The 22,610-nt window shown below is 47.3% G+C and overlaps 1 protein-coding gene across 2 annotated transcripts in view; it reads right to left on the bottom strand.

Annotated features, from left to right (window-relative positions):
- SH2D4B (SH2 domain containing 4B) overlaps positions 1–22,610 on the bottom strand; it is an 82,562-nt gene that overhangs the window by 3,799 nt on the left and 56,153 nt on the right. The window contains exon 6 of one of the 2 annotated variants that reach the window (XM_070364786.1): positions 19,457–19,584. In XM_070364786.1, the coding sequence (XP_070220887.1) occupies positions 19,457–19,584 (128 nt within the window). The remainder of the gene's footprint in view (positions 1–19,456; positions 19,585–22,610) is intronic. The other variant, XM_005902730.2, reaches the window with a different exon arrangement.

Here is a 22,610-nt window from a genome sequence, read left to right as displayed (position 1 = left end):
AGACCCCAGGTTAGCATGCTTTCCTCCAAATTAAGCCACACTAATTTGGATTAATTGGGTAAAATCGGGCAAGCAAAGAACTAGTAATGAGCTGGAATTTTAGCGTCTATCGATTACAAACACAAGTCAACAGACATTGCGCTGTGGAGATCCTTGAGAGTCCCGCTTTAATGAACAGATGAGAATGACTTACGGTTACTGCCTTGGTTATCTCTCTGGTACCTGTGAGTAAGCACCTGGAGACAACAGTTCCTCTTAGGAAGTAAAAAGATTTCCTCTGTCTATCTATGGACACAAGGCAAACAGTTTCTCAATAGGGGCACAGAATTAAGCACCACTTCAGCTCAAAGAACAAAACATTCTCATGTTCTGCAGTTCTACACAATGTGGCTTCACCAGAGTACGACAGTCAGGTCTGGCCTTAGAGGTGTTTGTGCATCAGTGTCAATCCCCTGAAAGACTTTTCAGGAGCTGCTCTCTTCTGGGGACTATCGGAGGGGCCATATGTCTGGTGGGTCAGGCTTTGGAGGGCAGGGTGGTGGGAAAAGGAGAGGGAGACTTAGTCTACTTGTCCATCCCTGCTGGCACCTGCCTACGGGACCTTCAGCCAAGCCCTCAACTTCTCCAAGGCCTTTTAACACTTAAATGACCGTCTTAACCTATCTATTTCAAGGGCATGTTATGATTTTCAAGTGAGACCTAGAACTGAAAAATCATTTCATAAACAGAAGAGCTGTGGGAATGTGGGCTCCTGCTCTCATCTGTTATTTGGGGGAAAGGTAAATTTGCAACACAATGTCCTCTTACACACCCACGTATTTACCGTCTACATACATTCAGCAGGGTTCTGCCAGTCACACAGCAGAGGACAGAAGGTGGCTGGGCTGCTCGTCACGCTGACCCTGAAGGCACACTCAGCACCCCCACCCCCCATCAGGGCACCCCCAGTGCCTCTGCCATGATTCAGTGCAGGGACACTCCCTTCTCTGATCTTTCCTGCTTCACAGGAGGTGTGGCAGGACCCCCTTGTGCCCAAAGCAGAGGACACAGAAGCCACCACACAGTCACAGGTCCCCTGTTAAGATAGCCAACAGCACAAATGGGGGCCACCTCTTTCCTCCTGGGGCCGAGGACTTACCAGGAGGCAATCGAGCCAACAACCCCCACCCCAACCAAGCAGGATAAGCAGAAACCAGGAAGAGAGGGGGAGAGAAGCGGGTGGGAAGCACCCCCACCACAGGGCACTCGGAGGATGGCACACACATCCACGCAGGAGGGTAGATGTCCCCGATGGCCTTGGTGGGTTCAGCTGGAGAGGCAGTGGCAGCCAAAAGAAGACCAACCAAAAGGGCGTCCCAAGGATTTGTCAAAAGACTCAGCAGTGTCCCTCAGCCACCTCCCTGCCCCAGTACCAGAGGACTTAGATCCCAAAGGTGGCTGGGGTGGAGGGGTCAGTAAAGGGAGATAGAGACGAAGCCAAGGCCTATGAAGGAGGAGGACCAGAAGATACCACCTCTGTCCCAACTCAAAGTACCTCAAGCTGAAGCCCAAGGTCAACTGGCGGTGGAGAGGAGAGTTAAAATGGGTGGATACACTTGATGTGACTTGATTTTTTAATAAGCAAAAGTGACCAGTAACACCAAAATGACAATGCCACGTCTCAGTTCAGTTCAGTTCAGTCGCTCAGTCGTGTCCGACTCTTTGCGACCCCGTGAACCACAGTACGCCAGGTCTCCCTGTCCATCACCAACTCCCAGAGTCCACCCAAACCCATGTCCATTGTGTCGGTGATGCCATCCAACCATCTCATCTTCTGTTGTCCCCTTCTTCTCCTCTCCGCCATCTAAAACCCTGGAAGATCTTTCCACTGACCTCCATCTGGCAAAGCCTGGCTCAAGAACAGTGGACAGCAGGCTCCGAATGCCGGCTTTCTCCTGGCTGACCTGGAACCCTCACTGAAGGATTTCTCTTCTCTCCCAGGAATCACAGGCTGCTGGCTGCCTATACTCTACCTTTGTGTGGGTTAGAAAACATCCTTCAAGGTGGTTGAACTGGAAAAAGGTGCCTCTCTGAGCCAGAAGGACTAAGCTTACATTTCTGCCCTTCAATTCATTCTCCCCTAAACCAGCCCCCATTGAAAGTGAAAGTTGCTCAGTCATGTCTGACTCTTTGTGACCCCATGGACAATACAGTCCATGGAATTCTCCAGGCCAGAATACTGGAGTGGGTAGCCTTTCCCTTCTCCAGGAGATCCTCCCAATCCAGGGATTGAACCCAGGTCTCCTGCATTGCAGGCAGATTCTTTACCAGCTGAGCCACAAGGGAAGCCCAAGCTAGCCCCATTGGCTTCTCTTTATTCATTGCACATTCTGCCTGACCCGTCAGGAATTGTTTTATCCCAGGAGGTGTTGGGACAGCTCACCGTTGGGCTTTCATGACCTTCTGCCCAGACTCTACAGTATATTAGTAAACCAGCTGGAAACCAGCTCAAGGATAGAGACTGGCAGCCATGAGTTCTGCTCAGCCTCCCTTCCAGAGAGACCCTGCTTCAAGGAGCAGCATCTGCAGCTGTTGTCCCTGCAGGATCCACCATGCCCAGGAGGTACCACATGCCTGATTCAGGGCAAAGGGTATTATAACTGAGTCCAGGGGTAGCAGAGCCACCATGCCTATCCTATGTTGATGCTGTTCAGTCGGTAAGTCCTGTCCGACTTTTGCAACTCCATGGATTGCAGCACGCCAGGCTTCCCTGTCCTTCACCATCTCCCAGAGTTTGCTCAAACTCATGTCCATTGAGTCAGTGATGCCATCCAACCATCTCATCCTCTGTCATCCCCTTCTCCTCCTGATGACCCTACATGACACTCTCTTATGTGGGACTCCTCTACCGAGCAGTCTTTTCTCAGTGGCTTCCCCTCAGCCTGACCAAGGTGTTCCTCTGAGCTGCACTCCCATGTCAGGCTCTTCCTCTCAATCATCCGTCCTTCCTTCCCTCTGCCCGTTTATAGGTATCAGACCTGCACCATGTTCTTAAGACTCTCCCCACCTGTCCCATTCCCTCTTCCTTCATCCTTCAAAGGCATTTTCTCCAATAAAGTTCTTGGACTTCTGCTTTTGGATGACCTGAACAGACAAAGCAACCTTATCTTTATATTCCGAGTGCCAGAGATGTTGGGGGGAGGGAGCTTGTTTACTTTAGAGCAGTGAATATGCATATGAACTAAAATCACAGCTCAGGGATTTGATCAACAGGTGGCCTTGGGCAGGGCACTTAAGCCCCTCTGAAACCCAGGTCAGTGTCCTCGTCTATTAAATGGTACTGATTATAGCACCTATGTCTTAGATTGTTTGAGACTCCATTACAGTAATGTATTAATGTGCTTATCACACGCATGAATGTGCTTATCACACGTGTGAATGTGCCTGAGAAGTAATGACTACCCAATACCACGTAACTAATCTGTACTGGATACACTGCTGCTGCTGCTGCCACTAAGTCGCTTCAGTCGTGTCCAACTCTGTGCGACCCCATAGACGGCAGCCCACCAGGCTCCCCCGTCCCTGGGATTCTCCAGGCAAGAACACTGGAATGGGTTGCCATTTTCTTCTCCAAAGCATGAAAATGAAAAGTGAAAGTGAAGGCGCTCAGTCGTGTCCGACTCTTCACAACCCCATGGACTGCAGCCCACCAGGCTCCTCCGTCCATGGGATTTTCCAGGCAAGAGTACCAGAGTACACAACATATGTGCTACTGTTGGCTGTTACCTCATGCTGATAGCAGCGACGATCATAGTACTGCTGGGCGTGCTACGCACACGCCACACACCCAGTCCTCTCACAGAGGCTGCTGAGGGTGACCTTCTCTGAAGGGGACCACTTGGGTCCCTGGGCCCCAGCCTGGGCTATTCCATATGGGGGATTCAGCAGGCAGCTCAAATAATAAGCATCAGTGAACTCTGATACCTCTTTGATGCCTTCCTAGGACTCAAAATAGTAATCTGTCCCAAGACCAAAGGTAATACGGCCTCATAGCTCAGGATGGCAAAGACAATTTTACAGAAAACCAACCCTCAGGAGAATTAGTTGGTGGCTGGGGGATGTGAAGGTTGCTTGGGGGAAGAAGCAGTTGCTTTCCTGCTCCATTACTCTGCTCTCCATCTCTCTCTCCCCAGATCACCCTTAAGCTAAGTGTACTGGGAATCAGCATTAATTGTATCCCATCCCATCCCATCTCCTTTGATACACTTTATAACCTCCTGGCTGACTAAATGGCGGGGCATACCTCCCCGCTTCTGGCTAGGGAGTGAGCTCACCATCAGGACCACAGAAACTTTCTAACTCTGCTAATAATCAAGATCTTCTGCTGAGGGATACAGCCTTTCCAGATAATGCTCCAGGGTTGTTGACAATTGTTGGAGAATACAGCTACCGATTCTATCTGAGCCAGTTTTCACCCTCAGACAACAGGAAATGTAGTTTTTCCTGTAATTTCCAAAAACACCTCCTTTTCCTTTCTTCCCTTTTCTTTCCTCCAATAAACATTTATCAACCACTCTCTAGGAGCCAGGCCCCATGCTGGGCATCTGAGAGTCAGCATTGAATGAGAAACAATTCCTGCCTTCCAGAATCTTTGATTCTGGACTGAAATCAAGATTAGCAGAATTTTTTATGGGGGGTGGGGGGGATGTGGTGTGAGAGGAGCTCACTGTAACTGGTAGTGATAAAGACCACAGAATATGGGCTCAGAGAGGTAACCCACCCAGCTCTGGAGCCCAGGGATGGAAGTGCCAGTTAGACTGAGAACAGAAAGGTTAAGACAGAGGGGCACGGAAAAGGGGGCAGTTTGCAAAAGGAAAGAGCAAATGATTCTTTGTGGCTGGAGGGAGAGCTGAGGAGGAGCTGGGCAGTGGAAAGACGTGTAGAGGATGGAAGGAGTCAGGCCCCAAAGCACTCTCGACACCATTAGAAGGATTATGGACTTCATTCTGAGAGCAGTGGAGAGTACTGATCTTCCCCAAACAGAGGAAGGACACGAGAATCTTCAAGAGTGGAAAATCGATTGAAGGGTACGGATTAGAGACATACAAGCCAGGGATTTCAACTCCGTGATGGCTTTCTCACGTAAGGGTTGCTTCACAGCTACATTTCCATAGTTGCAACCTTGGTATCCAGCTCCCAAGCCACTAGTCAGCCAGGAACAGTTTCCATTGTGAGGCAGAGGGCCAAGGGTCACATGAGAAGCCTGATATTGAAGCCAGCACTAGGCAGTACCTTGGGGACTCGGTGGCCCCCATCGCATTTAGTCTCCTAACAACCCTACCATCGTCAGTTCATAGCTGAGGACACTGAAGTTCAGCAAGACAAGTGACTCACCCAAGGTCACAGAGCTATTAAGTGGTAGAGTCAGAATTTGAACTTAGGGCCTCGGACTCCAAGTCCAGCGCTCTTTGCTCTACACCGTGTTCTCTCATGCAGAGACAGTAAGCACTGTGAAAGACCAAGAAGGAGGAGGTTAATGAGACCTCTGGAAGTCAGGGCGAGATTCATAGAGGCAATGAAGAGGGATGGGAAGTGCGCCTTGAAGCCTGGGTAGATGCTATGTGAGCAGAAAGGAGTGATGATGAGGTGAAAGAGGGGCAGAAGAGGTGAGTGAGTGAAACGTCCCAGTGAAGACCAAGAATGGCACATCCATGGGACACCTATATGACGTGACATAAATTTAATCTACCTCTCAGGAGGTTGAGAGACATGGAGAATGGAATGAAAGGCCTAATACATGAATAATCTGAACACCCCTAAACAGAGAGGAGACTGAAGAGGTGGGAATATCTCAAGAGCGAATGCTGATTGCTCTAAAGCCCGCAACATGACTACTGAAGCCAAGAGCCCTAGAGAAGCCCGTGCACCACACTGGAAAACAGCCCCCACTAGAGAGAGCCACGGGAAGAAACGAAGCCCCAGCACAGCCAGAAATAAATAAATAAATTTTTTTAAAAGAAGTCAAAATTATAAAAAAGAATGAAGGCTGAGAATTAGTCAGCACATAATCGTGAAATGGCACAAAGCTACTCAGTGTCCGAGTTTGTCAACCAGAGAGAAAAGGCAGATTCCCTACAAAGAATAAACAAATTGGTGGCTGACTTTTCAGTTGCAGTAACAGAAGCCAGAGGACAACGGGTTGGTAATATTTTCAGGATGCTGAGAAAAAAAATAGTGGTGTTTAATGAAACTCTCTCAAGGTGAAAGGAAACGTAAAGATATATTCAGAAAAAATTTGAGAGTTTGACTACTAAGAAAATTTTAAAGAATATATATCATTTAGAAGAAATATAATCCTAGACAGAGAATCTGAGATGCTAGAAGAAATGATGAGTATGGCTACTTTAAGTCAATTTTTAAAATATATTGACTTACAAAGTAACAATAATCATGGGTAATTTGAGGGTTTAAAAAAGATAGAACTAAATTACTGGATAATATCTTATCATTTGAGAGTAGGATGATTAGAATTTGTTTAGCAAGAGGTTAAAGATATATATTAACAAAGCATGCATGTGAAATCATCTGAATTAACCACTGAAAGACAGACATTGAGAGTGGTATAACCTCCAAACAGCAGAAGTGGGAAGACGCAATGAGAAAAAAAAATTATTTTTCAATGAAGTATAAAACAAGCTAATAACTGAAAAACAAATACAGTATAGTTCCATTTATATTAAACTGAAAAACTCACAAAGCTAAACACTTGTGTTTGGAGATCAAGATATAAACAATATATGAAGCAAAAAAATGATGGACAAAATACTCAGAATAGAGATCATATCTGATGAAAGGAAGAGGGATAATAGGTGAGCAGAAGGCTGTGCAGGGGCCTCCAGTGACTTTATGCCTTGCTTTTCACCAGGGTCAGTGGCACAAGGAAAAAGAGCTGTAATCTGGCAGAAGCCCAGCGTACAGAGGGAGGCCCTTGATGGGGACTAAGGGGAACAGGGTGTCCGACCTGACCTGACCCACAGGTCCCACAGGTGCCCAAGGCTTCTCTGGGGGTCGGAGGTAATCTGACTCACTGCAACGCCCCCTGTGGGGCCTCTGGGCAGAAAAGACAGGGCCGAGGTCAGGGTCAGGGGCCCTTCAGGGCAGCAGCCCGCTTCCCGTGGTTTCATCAGGTGAGGGTGAGAAGGTGGGGAGGCAGCAGGGAACATGTACACCAGCACAGCAAAGGAGTCCAGGATGACTTCAGGCTCCTGGCACCTGCACATCAATAGCACGGGTGGGAGTTTGCAGCCAATACTCCCGTGAGGTGGGGCAGCTGCTGCTCCCCGCTCAGGTCTATTATTGCACCTCAGGCACAAATCCCCAAGCATTCTTCCTGACGCCTCCCCTAATCATCTCCCTGGATTCCTCTCAAACACCACCAAAACTCAGTGTTCACTATCAAAATAGTTGCTCCATCTGTACTAATCGACAGCAGCCCCAGGGAAAGAGAGGCACTTTAAGCACACTTGCAGAAGACACTTTGCTCTCACGGACCCATAAATCCACACGTTAGCAAATCCTAAAGCAGACCCAGGATTCAGTTCCCATCCCCTCCACCACTTCCACACTGGTCCCTGAAATCATTAGCTCAAATCGAACCTGAGTAACCAAACGAGCTCCTTTTATTTCTCTGTTAGGGCTTCTCCCCAAAAAGGAAGAAAGGCAGGCAGGCCAGACATGACATTTTACTTTTTATGGGTCTCAATTTATCTGACATGCATATTTCTTAAAGCTTTCACCAAAGCTACGCCTCACCGGCCAGCCAACAACACCTCCATTACCGCTCAGCTATTTCTCATTCATTTCTGTGACTTTCCTTTCTTATTGCCACACTTTCCAGACGATAACATTAAGGGGATTGGAATTATTAAGCTCTTCCTTCTCAACAGTTTCTCAGAGCATCCTGAAGCCACAGAGATTGTGATGAATGAGTTCCAATGCCTTCATTTTTTTTAACTCCAAATGAAATTTAGCCACAGCTAAGTGCTGAGACAAGGGCTTCACTGGACAAGCTTCTTGGTTTCAGATGTATTATGCACAAGAGGCACCATTCCCTGCCATGACTGCCTGCCTGTTCCAAGCTGACATGCCAGGTTCAAATTATGGATGCCACTATTCACGACAGGGTTGCAACCACCCAGCAAAATGACTTCTGAAACTGGCTACACAAGGATCTTGCGTAGCACTAACCTCAACTGGAAGTAAAAATTCATTATTTGATTCACGCCAGTCTCATTGACTGGACTGTGAGTTTCACTAGGACAGTTATTTTCCTCAATATGGTGGCCCTCCATTGGTCTTGCCCACTCAGGACCATCTGTGCTTCTTCTGGCAAGGGAATGGTGAGCTTCTTTTGGGGAGTCACACCTTCCCACTCAGTCTATCCAGTTGCAATGGGATGGACTCGTCCCTACTCCAGGAGTGGTCATGTGACTCAAGCCTAGCCAATCAGAGGGCTCAACCATTTGGCCATGATGACTGGCTCAGGAGTGGGCATGTGACCACACCAGGGTCAACAAGGCAGAATATTGGGACTAATAATACAAATTATTTGAGAGAAAAGTATGTCCCCTCTTCAGCTAGATTTGAAACTAGGAGAACAAGTGCAGGCATGCTACCTCAGGCTGATGTATTGTTTGAGAATAAAAACAACACGGAGAGCAACAGAGCTGAGAGATGGAGAGAGGCCAGTTGCTGAAAACAAGCTCCCTGAATCAAGCAAAGCCTGAAACTGGACTAATCTCTTTTGAGTGTATCGGTTTGACTGCTTTCTGTCAATTGCAAGTGAATGTAAGTGCCACAAGGGGAAGGAAATTGTCAGTTTTGCTCACCACCATACGCCCTGTGCTTAGCACAGTGTCTCACATAAAACTGAAGCTTAATGTTAATAATCAACAAATGATTTAAATACCTTACACAGGAGCCTGCTCCCTAGTGCCCCTGCCCAGACAATTCAACAACCTCAAACTCTAACAAGTACTATTATTACCTTTTCCGGAGAATTGTGCAGGCTTCTCTGGTAGCTCAGCTGGTAAAGAATCCTTCTGTAATGCAGGAAACCTGGGTTCAATCCCTGGGTTGGGAAGATCTCCTGGAGGAGTGCATGGCAACCCACTCCAGTGTTCTTGCCTGGAGAATCCCCATGGACAGAGGAGCCTGGCAGGCTACAGTCCATGGGGTCACAGTCAGACATGACTGAGTGACTAAGCACAGCACAGCACAGAGAATTGTGCAAGGGATAAATGAAATACTGGATGTTTGATGTTTACCAGACACAAAGCACAAAAGAAACTTTCACTAAATTACCAGTTAAAACATAAAAGCTGGTGTGATCCCACACATGAAGCAAACCAACCAAACCCCATGAATACAGACCAGTGTACACCTGAGGAATGGTACCAGATCAGGCAACATCTGCCCAGGGATGCCACCAATCCAAGTGGTACCTCTGAGCACCTCCAGACAGACATGGCCCCAAGCAGGGGACAGGACCTGGAAGCAGATCAGGGACCCAGATCTTGGCCTCTCTCATACCCTCAGTTGCACATCCTCTTGCAAAGTCTAGACAACACGCATGGCAGTCCTGCCCCTGACCATCTCCTCACAAGTGCAGAGAAGACTCTGACACTCAGATGTCCTTTTGGAGAGAAGCAGGGAGTGGAGTGAGACAACCGCAATCCCAAAGCCTATTCTCCCCAAAATGACCAAGTTAACTAAAGATGACCACATTGAAAAGAATGACACTAAACGGAATGGATGAGAGTTCATTTTTTCCCTACCACCTAGAGGGGTAAAAGGGGTTGGTGATAACTTCATGAGATCAGAGAAATTATAGAAAAGTACACTGCATTTTCATTGTACATTTAAATTAGCTTGAAATGTGGCTGTACAAATGTTGGTAGCACTGTGAGCTCTGCATGGGGGGCAGACAGTCTATTCGTGATGATTATAGGAGGAAACACGTGTTAATCGCAAGCCACGCTAGCCACATCGATCGCCTGCAGGAAATTCTAGGAGGCTGCAACCTAGAGCAGGCAATGCCCTCCTGCCCTGTGCACTCCTGGGGGCTGATGAGGAGGAATGTGACCTAAACACGTCAAAGCATCCTCTCTATTTTAAATGAAAGCTGGAGGCAAATGGGGCTTCCCTGATGGCTCAGCAGTAAAGAATTTGTCTGCCAATGCAGGAGACGCAGGAGACTTGGGTTTGATCCCTGAGTTGGGATCAAACCTTCTCCCCTGGAGAAGGTAATGGCAACCCATTCCAGTATTCCTGCCTGGAGAATCCATGGACAGAGGAGCCTGGCAGGCTATGGTCCATAGGGCCGCAAAGCTTCAGAGCAGCTGAGCGTGCACTCACACAGGCAAATGGCTCTGACATGTGAATCTATAATGAACTTATGGTGGATGAAACTGGAGCCGATTATACAGAGTGAAGTAAGCCAGAAAGAAAAACACCAATACAGTATACTAACGCATATATATGGAATTTAGAAAGATGGTAACGATAACCCTATATGCGAGACAGCAAAAAAGACACAGATGTATAGAACAGTCTTTTGGACTCTGTGGGAGAGGAAGAGGGTGGGATGATTTGGGAGAATGGCATTGAAACATGTATAATATCATATAAGAAACGAATCACCAGTCCAGGTTCGATGCAGGATTCAGGATGCTTGGGGCTGGTGCACTGGGACGACCCAGAGGGATGGTACAGGGAGGGAGGTGGGAGGGGGGTTCAGGATGGGGAGCACGTTTACACCCGTGGCGGATTCATGTCGACGTATGACAAAACCAATACAATATTGTAAAGTAATTAGCCTCCAATTAAAATAAATAAATTTTAAAAAATAAGTAAATGAATGAAGATATTAGCTTAATGCAACACAAATATAATTTTAAATTTATGTGAAGAAAAATAAAATTATGATTTAAAAAAAATAAAGAACTTAATTACTAAACAAAGTAATTTGAGTATGACAGACTTTTAATACTTAAGCATAAGTGTTATAAAAGTCATTTCCAGAAAGCTTCTCAACTACTGTAGCAACCAGACTTCATTCTCTAGCAAATGTCAAAGCCACCATATTTGTTTCTAGATAAGCAGAGAAAGAAGAGCTCATGGTGGGAAGGTAGGGGAGAAAAGTCATGTGATCTGACCTAATCCCCATCAGACTGGACAAGCCAGGCCTTCACTGTCTTGACTGAAGGGCCGTCTGGCCTCTGTTTACACATCTCAGCAGTAGGTGTGCTCAGGGCTCCTGGACGTAGTTTATTCCACCTCAGGACAACTAACTGCTAAAAAAGATGGTCAGACTGAATCAAAGTTAGCACCCTGTGATTTTCAGAAGTGTTCCACTTCTTGAGGCCTCTGACCTAGAAGACATTAGTGATTGGAAGACAGCAGCTATGCCTCCCACCCCAAAGGCTTCCGTCTCATGCCTGTCATCATAAAAATGTGAAGCCATGAAAAGGTTCTGGCTTGAGCTGGAGACCTTCGTCCCAGGGCTGGGACAAGCTTGAGGCTGGGCATCCGTGGGAAACTAGACTACAGGTCCTGGGGCATGGGAAACCTAAAGGCAGTTTCCTGCGTCTAACCGATGATAGAAACTTCCCAGTGTCAGCAAATTAGGAAGAATCTCCTGCAACCACCAGAAATATGATGAGACCATCAGAAATATATTAAATCAATAACAACAGAAATCACAGTATATTGTTACTCTGTGCTTTTATTTAATCCCAATAGAGAATAAAAAATCAGTTCTATCAAATCCAAGCCATCTAGATCCTCCGACGTCTGTCCCTTTCCACACACTTTAGTTACCCACACCTGCGCATCACAAAACAATCTCAGCAAAGCATCAAAAATGAAAAAGTGTTAGGTAGACAAGACACAAAGGGCCTGAAATCAGAAACATGGAACTAGGGGAAAGGAAAGAGTTAAAATCTTGAGAACACCATTACAATCGAGGCTTTCCTAAAGCAAAAAATAATTCCACTCTTCTTTGTCATCTTTTTTTAAGACCCTATAGCCAGTACACAATTTAAAAAAAAAAAAAAGAAGGAAAAAGGTTCCTTTATTTCTTAGTTGGAACAGCTTAAGCAAGAACTTACGAAGAAAGTAGGTCAACCGACCTACTTTTTTTCTTCTTTAGAAATGTTTGCATTTAGGATAAGAGTTGGTGGAAATTTTCCATTCCAAATTCTGCTCCGGAGAGGAAAATCAGTCATCTGACTTGACATGATGGATGGTAACATGCTAACCATCCCTTCCAAATGACCCATGTGTTATCCCTCACAGTTTCTTTAAAAATTTTCAAGATGGGTATCATATTCATAATGAAAGAAAATTCAGACTTTTACTTTTTTGTGGGGAAGGCTAAATACATCCCATCTTCCTTTTGTGAAGAGTTTGTTTGATGTTATCTTTTTCTTTACTTCCAAGTGACAGGAGTGGTGTACCCTAAGGGTATGAAGCCACCATTCACATGCTTCAAATCCTGATATGCATCTCCAAAGGCTACCGTGTTTATTTATTCCATATAACAAGTAGAAGCATTTATTGCAAGTTCTAAACACTTTATAAATATTATACACTTAATCTCCATAACACCACCATTACTTTCATGACCGCTGGTTTCTGCAGCTAGTTCTTGCTTCACATGGATTTGGTGCTCAGGTCTCACTACCCGCCCCACCCCCCGCCCCGATTCTGGCTGCCACCTCTCAACAGCTTCCAAAGTCTCACCATAGCTTCCTATCTTTCTATTGTTCTTGGGGGCTGAGGACAAAAGCCTCAGCTGGCTCATTCTCTCCTTCTCAGCTCCAGACACTCTAGCTTCCAAGATTGATCCCAAAGACTGTACAAGGCATTCCCTGATTTCCCATCAAGCTAGGTTAGGAACTAGAGGCAGCTCTGCTCTGGAAAGTCCAAGGAATGAGAAGGGGTGAGATTTAAAATAAAGAACTCAAGGGGATTTCCCTGGTGGTTCAGTGGTTAAGAATCTGCCTTCTAATGCAGAGGATGCAGGTTCAATCCCTGGTCGGGGAACTACTAATAAGATGCCACCTGCCTCAGAGCAAATAACCCCAAGTGCCTCAACAAAGACCCAGTGCAGCCAAAGCTAAATAAAATAAAAGGACTCGAGCCATGCATGAAAGAACTTCAAGTGAATATACAGTAAAGCGACTGTGAATCCAGAGGAGCACTTTTTTGCCCCTGTCTCCCTCCCTGGCCAGCTGTATATTCAAGGAGCCACCAGAATGGAGGAACAAAAACGGAGCCAGAGCCAATCCCAGCTCCCACATTTACTACTGGGTAAAGAAGGGTGAGTTCTCAAGCTTTTCTGGCCATCAGTGATGCTATCTGTAGAAGGCCAACCACGACTAACTCAAAAAGTTGAGAGTCCCTCTGAGACAGTGCACATCCAACCACTCTGCACAGCTACACAGCCAGGCAAACACACAAGACCTCATGGCAGCAGCCTGCCAGGAGGATCACCAACGGGCAGTACTGATCAGCCAGCCAAGCTCTTTCTGTTCCGTGCAGCTCGGAGAGGATGTGACCTCCCAGAGCATGCAGTTGGGGGAGTCCACATTGCCTCTCACCCTCTGCCTCCACAGGCACAATCCTTCCCACCTCCTTGGGGGGCTGCAGGACAGCCTGGTGTGTCTGCTCCCCCATCTCCCACAGGACTCCTGGAAGGGCCATCCAGGAGGGGGTGTCCACTGCCTGAGCCTCAGTTCCTGGACGGAAGACAGTACCAGGAATAGAGACACAAATAAGAACAAAGGAGCTCAACAGTCATGTTTAGGAAGAAAACACCCTCACTCCTTAGCCCACAGACTCCCACCCAGGTGCCCGCTTTGTGCCTAACCCCACGCCCTGGCCAACCTTTCCCATGCTCCCAACAATCTGAGAAAACTTTGGAAGCTTGAGCGGCGAATAAGACTGGTGGTCCCGGGGCAGTGCCAGCAGAATCAAACTGCATACCAGACGCTGAGAACGGACATTCTTAAAGGCCCTCTGGTCACCCATCTCAAGAGTCCACTAGCCGTCCCTCTGCCCAACAGTAGCTGCAACCATCTTTCTTCTATTGAAGTGAAATGTGTCTCTTTAGAACTCCCAGCCCCGAATCCGCTTAACGATCTCCCTTTTTCCAGATGGGACTCCGGAGATTGAGGACTGGTGGCTTTGTTCCCCCACCACACACACATTTGCAAGACAAACATTCCCCCCCACCAAAATAATTACTAAAAATTATTGCTATAACTTCCATGTCCTTCCCCGGACATGCTTCAAACACAATCAGATGTGCTGTTGTTAAGAACAAGGTGGACAAAGGGCCTGAAGGGATGGACCCACCCTAGAACCCTGCAGCTCTGGGACCTTCAACAATCCTCTCCTCCATGTGTCTCCTGAAGACATAGCATGGGGAGGTAGGAAGCAGTGCCCATTCTACTTGGGAGCTCTGCTTTGCACAGAAAGCCAGCCTCAACTGCTGGGTCCCTACAAGCTGCACCGACTACATGGATGGGGAGTGCCCTGCCCTGGTGGTTGTCAGAAAAAGTTAAGAGGTGAACACCCCACCTGAGTGCAGGACAGGCCATCAGGAGGCCCACTCCAGCACCCAAGCCCCAACTCCACTATTCACCACACACCCGCAGTCCCTGCCAAGCCCTCAGGGCAAGTCCTCTGGCGACAGCCAGTGGGTTGCTGCCAAGACAATAAGCCATGAACCAGGTGCGACTGATTTTTAGAAGTAAAGCTCAGGAGGAGAAATGGGTTCTGACTGAGGCAGTATTTAGACAGAGGATATTCTTAATAGTTTCAGATACATGTTGAAGTCCAAAAATAGATATTTTTTCCCCCAAAGCCAAGCTTACATGCAATAGCTTTTCTCATAAGTATTTTTATATAACCAGAAATATCTCTTAGAAACCCAGGAACATAACAATGAACACAGGAGAAAGGAGAAATGACTTAACATTTTTTCTCTTTTTAACAGAGGAGACTTTTATCAAGAACCCTGTGGTCCCAGTGGGAAGTCACCTCCTCCTCCCCTCCTGCTCTGTGCTCCGAGTCCACTTTCCCAGACTTTCTCTGCAGAGAATGAGTCTCAGACTCCGGGAGGCATCAGCACCCATGTTTATGTGCTCATGGACAGAGCACATTTGTTGGCTTGATCTTCATACATATCCCATGGAGTCAATGTTATGGTCACGGATGAGGAATTGAAAGGACACACCCAAGCTCACAGAGCTGCTAGGTTCTAGAGAGGGCCCCAGATCTCCAGACTCCCGGTCCACATTGCTGTTTGGATTACGGTTCAACAACACATCCATATGTGTTTGACAGAAGGGAAGAAAATACAAAGTCACAAGAGTCCTTCTTACACCTGAAGTTTGCACCTAAAATTCAACTAAATTAATGATGAATGCTTACCCCACGGAAAGAAAAGATTTACATTAGGATTGTGGTCGATTGCATTATTGGCCCAAATTCTCCTCCCCTCCCTGCCTTCACACTCTTTGACACATGGCTTTGCAGTTCCTCACACGAAAGGAGCAGAGTATTTTTCCCACCTTCTCAACCCTGTGACACACTGTGGCCAATGGCACGAGGTGGAAGTGATGGATGCTGGTGTGGAGGCTAGACTTCAAGAGCCTGGCAGGCTGCCACTTGCTTTCTGGCTCCTGAGAAGGGCGTGCCCAGGCTGGCCTGCCGGTCCCAAGAGCAGCATGAGAGCTACACGGAGCAGAGTCCCCCCCACCCCAGTGATGATGCTTGGCCAAGATCAGCCAAGAGGAGAGCCTCAGCCAACCTGCAGCAGTGACTCCCTAACACTGACTGTGCAGCAGGAGGCTTCTTCTCTAGTACAGATTAGCAAGGGGGAGTCCCACTAAAGATGCTATCAGTTCAGTTCAGTCGCTCAGTCGTGTCCGACTCTTTGCAACCCCATGAATCACAGCACACCAGGCCTCCCTGTCCATCACCAACTCCCGGAGTTCACTCAGACTAACGTCCATTGAGTCAGTGATGCCATCCAGCCATCTCATCCTCTGTTGTCCCCTTCTCCTCCTGCCCCCAATCCCTCCCAGCATCAGACTCTTTTCCAATGAGTCAATTCTTCGCATGAGGTGGCCAAAGTACTGGAGTTTCAGCTTTAGCATCATTCCTTCCAAAGAAAATCCAGGGCTGATCTCCTTCAGAATGCACTGGTTGGATCTCCTTGCAGTCCAAGGGACTCTCAGGAGTCTTCTCCAACACCACAGTTCAAACGTATCAATTCTTCGGCACTCAGCTTTTTTCACAGTCCAACTCTCACATCCATATATGACCACTGGAAACACCATAGCCTTGACTAGATGGACCTTTGTTGGCAAAGTAATGTCTCTGCTTTTCAATATGCTATCTAGGTTGGTCATAACTGTCCTTCCAAGGAGTAAGCGTCTTTTAATTTCATGGCTGCAGTCACCATCTGCATTGATTTTGGAGCCCCCCAAAATAAAGTCTGACACTGTTTCCACTGTTTCCCCATCTATTTCCCATGAAGTGATGGGACCAGATGCCATGATCTTCGTTTTCTGAATGTTGAGTTTTAAGCCAACTTTTTCACTCTCCTCTTTCACCTTCATCAAGAGGCTTTTTAGTTCCTCTTCACTTTCTGCCATAAGGGTGGTGTCATCTGCATATCTGAGGTTATTGATATTTCTCCCAGCAATCTGGATTCCAGCTTGTGCTTCTTCCAGCCCAGTGTTTCTCATGACGTACTCTGCATATAAGTTAAATAAGCAGGGTGACAATATACAGCCTTGACATACTCCTTTTCTTATTTGGAACCAGTCTGTTGTTCCACGTCCAGTTCTAACTGTTGCTTCTTGACCTGCATACAGATTTCTCAGGAGGCCAGTCAGGTGGTCTGGTATTCCCATCTCTTTCAGAATTTTCCACAGTTTATTGTGATCCACACAGTCAAAGGCTTTGGCATAGTCAATAAAGAAGAAATAGATGTTTTTCTGGAACTCTCTTGCTTTTTCGATGATCCAGTGGATGTTGGCAATTTGATCTCTGGGTCCTCTGCCTTTTCTAAAACCAGCTTGAACAACTGGAAGTTCACGGTTCACATATTGCTGAAGCCTGGCTTGGAGAATTTTGAGCATTACTTTACTAGCGTGTGAGATGAGTGCAATTGTGTGGTAGTTTGAGCATTCTTTGGCATTGCCTTTCTTTGAGATTGGAATAAAAACTGACCTTTTCCAGTCCTGTGGCCACTGCTGAGTTTTCCAAATTTGCTGGCATATTGAGTGCAGCACTTTCACAGCATCATCTTTCAGGATTTGAAATAGTTCAACTGGAATTCCATCACCTCCACAAGCTTTGTTCATAGTGATGCTTTCTAAGGCCCACTTGACTTCACATTCCAGGATGTCTGGCTCTAGGTCAGTGATCACACCATCGTGATTATCTGGGACATGAAGATCTTTTTTGTATAGTTCTTTTGTGTATTCTTGCCACCTCTTCTTAATATCTTCTGCTTCTGTTAGGTCCATACCATTTTTGTCCTTTATCGAGCCCATCTTTGCATGAAATATTCCCTTGGTATCTCTAATTTTCTTGAAGAGATCTCTAGTCTTTCCCATTCTGTTGTTTTTCCTCTATTTCTTTGCACTGATCGCTGAGGAAAGCTTTCTTATCTCTTCTTGCTATTCTTTGGAACTCTGCATTCAGATGCTTATGTCTTTCCTTTTCTCCTTTGCTTTTCGCTTCTCTTCTTTTCACACCTATTTGTAAGGCCTCCCCAGACAGCCATTTTGCTTTTTTGCATTTCTTTTCCATGGGGATGGTCTTGATCTCTGTCTCCCGTACAATGTCATGAACCTCAGTCCATAGTTCATCAGGCACTCTATCTATCAGATCTAGTCCCTTAAATCTATTTCTAAAGATGCTATAGAGAATTGCTACAATGGGAAAGAAGTTGGACCATACCAGGACTTCCAGACTTTGGGATTTTAGGTGTAAGCATCAATAAAAAGCCTCTGGAGAAGGAAAAGGCAACCCACTCCAGTATTCTTGCCTGGAGAATCCCATGGACAGAGGAAGGTGGCAGGCTACAGTCCGTAGCATCGCAAATAGTAGGACACAACTTAGCTACTAAAAAACAACAACAAATCAAACCAAAAGTGTGGAAACCAACACCTCCCTTTTGCTAAGCAAAGGCAATATATAAAAAAATAACCATTGTTTACTGTCACCATCAGTTCCTAAGAGACAGGACGTGTTAACACTAAAACTGAGGACAGGGTATTATCTTTGAATATGACACAGTCCTTTCCAAGCAAAGATAGCTGGCCACCCTCCATATATGAGCCTTTTTCTTTCCTCTTGTCACAGATCAATGAAAACTTTGTCACTAAATAGCTCTGGTCCATGTATTAGCAACCTTTCTGCGTGCTTTATGGTAGACCTGTCAGAAGAACACAGAGTCAGTTGTGTGAATTGCAAGACTTAAATCACGTTTCTGTTTGCTCTGTGACAATATAAAAATTACATTTTTAAAACTGGGATAAAAAATAGAGCTAAAGATAAATTTGAGGACCTCTGCCATGCCTTCTCCATTGGCAGAGCAGCCAATGGCCCTGACAAACCCCCACCTCAACACTATGAGTCACACACTATGCAGGCGCCTAAGATGCTAGTTTTGTGCTTCCATGATTACAATAATGTATGAATAAAAAGGCAAGCAGTGGTCCCAATGGAAGCTCTGCAGGGGCTACAGGGACACATAATTGAGACAGAGGTTACAGACAGGGAATCTGCAGGGACACACAGTGAGGTCACAGATAAACGTTGACTGTCTTGTTTCTGAGCCATAAGGACCCCCTCCATCCTGTTGGGTATAAGGAGGCCCAGGAGAAGGAAGGGGGTCACAATTCCCAGAGAAAAATGCCTCTGTGGGGCCCTTGATGGCCAAGCAGGTTGTGAAGTGAGGGCAGTGCGCAAGAGTCCTATTCATCCCTTCCCAGCAGAGAGGGCAGTGCACATCCAGAGCCCTGGGGCCTGCGGGCCCCAGGACGCCCTCACAGAGATGTTAAGCCGTGGTCTCTAACGATCTCTGTGAAGGTCACTTAGTGTTCCAGCACATGCCATGGGGAAATCAAAGCCGTGCCTCGAGCTCAGCACATTCAGTGAGCACAGAAAGGGCAGACACCAGACCTCTCTCCACTGCCCTCTCCGCAGGCGCCCAGGAACACTGAGCCTCAGCCCTGGGAGACCGCCAGTCTTTGTGGGGCCAGAGCAGAATTAGCAGAGTCTAATGTCCTCACTCCCCTGATTGTAGCAGTCCTTCAGACTCTGCCCCAACCCCAGAGAGAGGCTGAGATATGGAAACCTGCCCCAGGGATCTGGAAAGTCAGCCTACCGTGGAACCAGGGGGCGATGGCTTTGGTGTTCCTCTCAAAGCCCGCTCGGCGAGGCAGCTGCTCCTCCTTAAACCAGCGGACTATGACTTCTCTGGAGACGGGGCGCAGGGGCCGCTCCCAGGTCCTGCTGAGACAGAGACCACAGAGCGTGGGAGAGTCACGAGGGAGGGGGCAGGGGCGGGGCAGGAAGGAGGGGGAGGGAGCTGGGAAGACCACTGTGAACAAGCCTGGTGCCCACACGCAAGCTTGTGGAAAGGATTAAATAAATCCAAGTACTTGAGGGCTCTCTGCAGATTCTAATGTACCAGCTGTTCGTATTTTTCCCCCAAAGAAAACTGTTATCACTTGCTTTGGGGAAAAGAAGCCTACTAGCATAACTCGTAAAGCTACTATACTCCAATAAAGAAATTTTTTTAAAGGAGGGGGACTTTCCTGGCAGCCCAGTGGTCCAGTGGTTAAGACTCCATGCTTCCAATCCAGGAGTGGGGCGGGGTCCCTCAGGTTCATCCCTTGTATGGGAACTGGGATCCCGCCTGTTGCCTGGTAAGGTCAACACTTCTTTTAATGTAAATAAAAAAGAAAAAGTCACACAAGTGCAAGTGGGAAATAGGACAGGAAGGGATGTCTGAGGGAGAGAAAAGGCCAGGGCATAAACAGCAGAATCTATGAAGAAGGATCCTAATGTAATACCAGCAAAATCATTATATGTGCGTGTCCTCCACCGTCCCCAAACCCCCACCAAAGAGGATGCTGGTTTTGCCTCTCCCCATCTCCCCGCCCATCTCCCCGCCCACTGCCCCTGCCCCCGCCATCTAAGGGGACACCTGTCTTGGCCAACTAGCTTTCATGATTTATGACGCAGTATCAGGACAGGGAACAGCCTCAATCTACTCTGAAAATGGCTGAGCTTCACCGCCAAAAAATAAAAAGGAAAAGGACAGAGGAAAGAGACAGGGGCAGGAACAAGGCGCTACACTGGCTGACTTTTGACCGGCGATCTGGTGAGGGTCTGAAGATCCCTAGAGTGAGATGAACGGGCACTACTTCCATGCTTTCTGATATTTTCCCACAAAAGCCCAGATTCTACTTGTCTTTGTGTCTGTACTGTGGCTCCTGGATGTATACAGAAATTCTGTTTTATTGGAGCCATTCTAACATGAAGCCCAGTAAGGGTCTGACAACATATGCCCCATAACAGCATGCACGGCTGTTTGTGGATATGCAGCAAGATTTGTGGTTGTTGTTTAGTCGCTAAGTCATGCCCAACTGTTTTGTGACCCCATGAACTGCAGCCTGCCAGGCTCCTCTGTCTATGGGACTTCCCAGACAAGAATATTGGAGTGGGTTGCCATTTCCTTCTTCAGGGGATCTTCCCGACCCAAGGATCAAACTCACGTCTCCTGCAATGGCAGGGAGATTCTTTACCACTGAACCACCAGGGAAGCTTAAAAATTCCATTGTATTAATTTATGGTCTGAAAGCAGAGCAGACTTTGGGCCCACCTTAAACAACTGCAACTTAGAGCCTTTCCACCTGAGTGACAGAAAACTGGTAAATTCTCACTGTCATTGCTGTCTGGTCCACCTAATAGCACTGGCATTTAGAATTCACCACCACTGTCATTATCTCTTATACAATAAACATCAGCTGTCCCCTTATGCAGTCATTGCATTTGCTCTGCACCAGCAAAAATGGATGATGAGCCCAGGGCTTCCTGGCAAACCCCAGAATGAGCTCCTATTTTTCTTGCCCTAAAATGAATCCATGTACTCACATGCAATACTGAACACTGCAGATTTTAAAAATGACTCCATAAGAAAGACAGGGCTTCCCTGGTGGCTCAGACAGTAAAGAATCCTCCTGTAATGCAGGAGACCTGGGTTCGATCCCTGGGTTGAGAAGATCCCTTCGAGGAGGGCATGGCAACCCACTCCAGTATTCTTGCCTAGAGAATCCCCATGGACAGAGGAGCCTGTGGGCTACAGTGTCCATGGGGTCGCAAAGAGTCAGACACGACTGAGTGACTAACACACAAGAAAGACAGAGGGTGAGGTTCCATTGAACGGCTCAGAGGCACGATCAGTGGGGCTGCTGCTGCTGCTGCTGCTAAGTCGCTTCAGTCGTGTCCAACTCTGTGCGACCCCAGAGACAGTAGCCCACCAGGCTCCCCCGTCCCTGGGATTCTCCAGGCAAAAACACTGGAGTGGGTTGCCATTTCCTTCTCCAGTGCAGGAAAGTGAAAAGTGAAAGTGAAGTCGCTCAGTCGTGTCCGACTCTTAGTGACCCCATGGACTGCAGTCCACCAGGCTCCTCCGTCCATGGGATTTTCCAGGCAAGAGTACTGGAGTGGGGTGCCATCGCCTTCTCCAATGATCAGTGGGGTCTGTTCTCCAAATCCCTTCCTCCCCACAGCCACCTCCACAGGCAGAGCCCCTCTAACCAGCTTTGCTGCCCTGTATCCACCCTTCAGGATTTCCCCCTTCTCAGGAACCTCAGAGTCCCTTTTTCTTTATGAAACAACAGTCCTGCCCCCAGCCTCTTCCTTCACACTTGCATTCCCCAGTAAATAACTATGCTTGGGGAGAAAAAAATCTTCTGGTTTCTGAGACTCATTCTCCTTAGAAGGCAAGAGGAGGTTATAAATGACAGCAAGGAAAATTCATTCACTCTTGTCCCTCGTTTCCAAGTAGAGAATCTGATCCCCCAGAATGTAAATGCTCCGGGGAGACGCTCCAAGAGGCCACCTGGCCAGAGGCCTTGCTCCTGCCCCTGCAGCTCTCTCCCATCAGCCATGTGCCTGCCCGCAGTACAGCCAGGCAAGCATGTGCTGGCACCACAGTGCTGAGGGCAGTGAGGCCACAGGGACCTGTGCCACAGGGCAGCCACAGGAAAGAGGCTGATGCGCGGCTTCTGGTGCCTGGGTCTGCCATTCCGTCTGCCTGGTCCCTGGTCCCCCCACCCCACCCAAGGTGGCTCGCTGTGGCCGTCATGTCTCCCCTGCTGACAGCTACACCCAGAGAGCCTGGAGCCAGACTGCAGCAGGCCATGCAGCTCTGTCTTCTGGGCCTGAAGGACAAATTATTTGTCTCCTTAAAAAAAAAAAAAAGAACAAGAGGAAGAAGACTTCTAACTATGTCTCTAAATCCAGTAAAC

The sequence above is a fragment of the Bos mutus genome, chromosome 28 (genome assembly GCF_027580195.1).
Source record: "Bos mutus isolate GX-2022 chromosome 28, NWIPB_WYAK_1.1, whole genome shotgun sequence".
NCBI classification, from domain to species: Eukaryota; Metazoa; Chordata; class Mammalia; order Artiodactyla; family Bovidae; genus Bos; species Bos mutus.
This window is presented reverse-complemented; position numbering and strand designations above follow the sequence as displayed.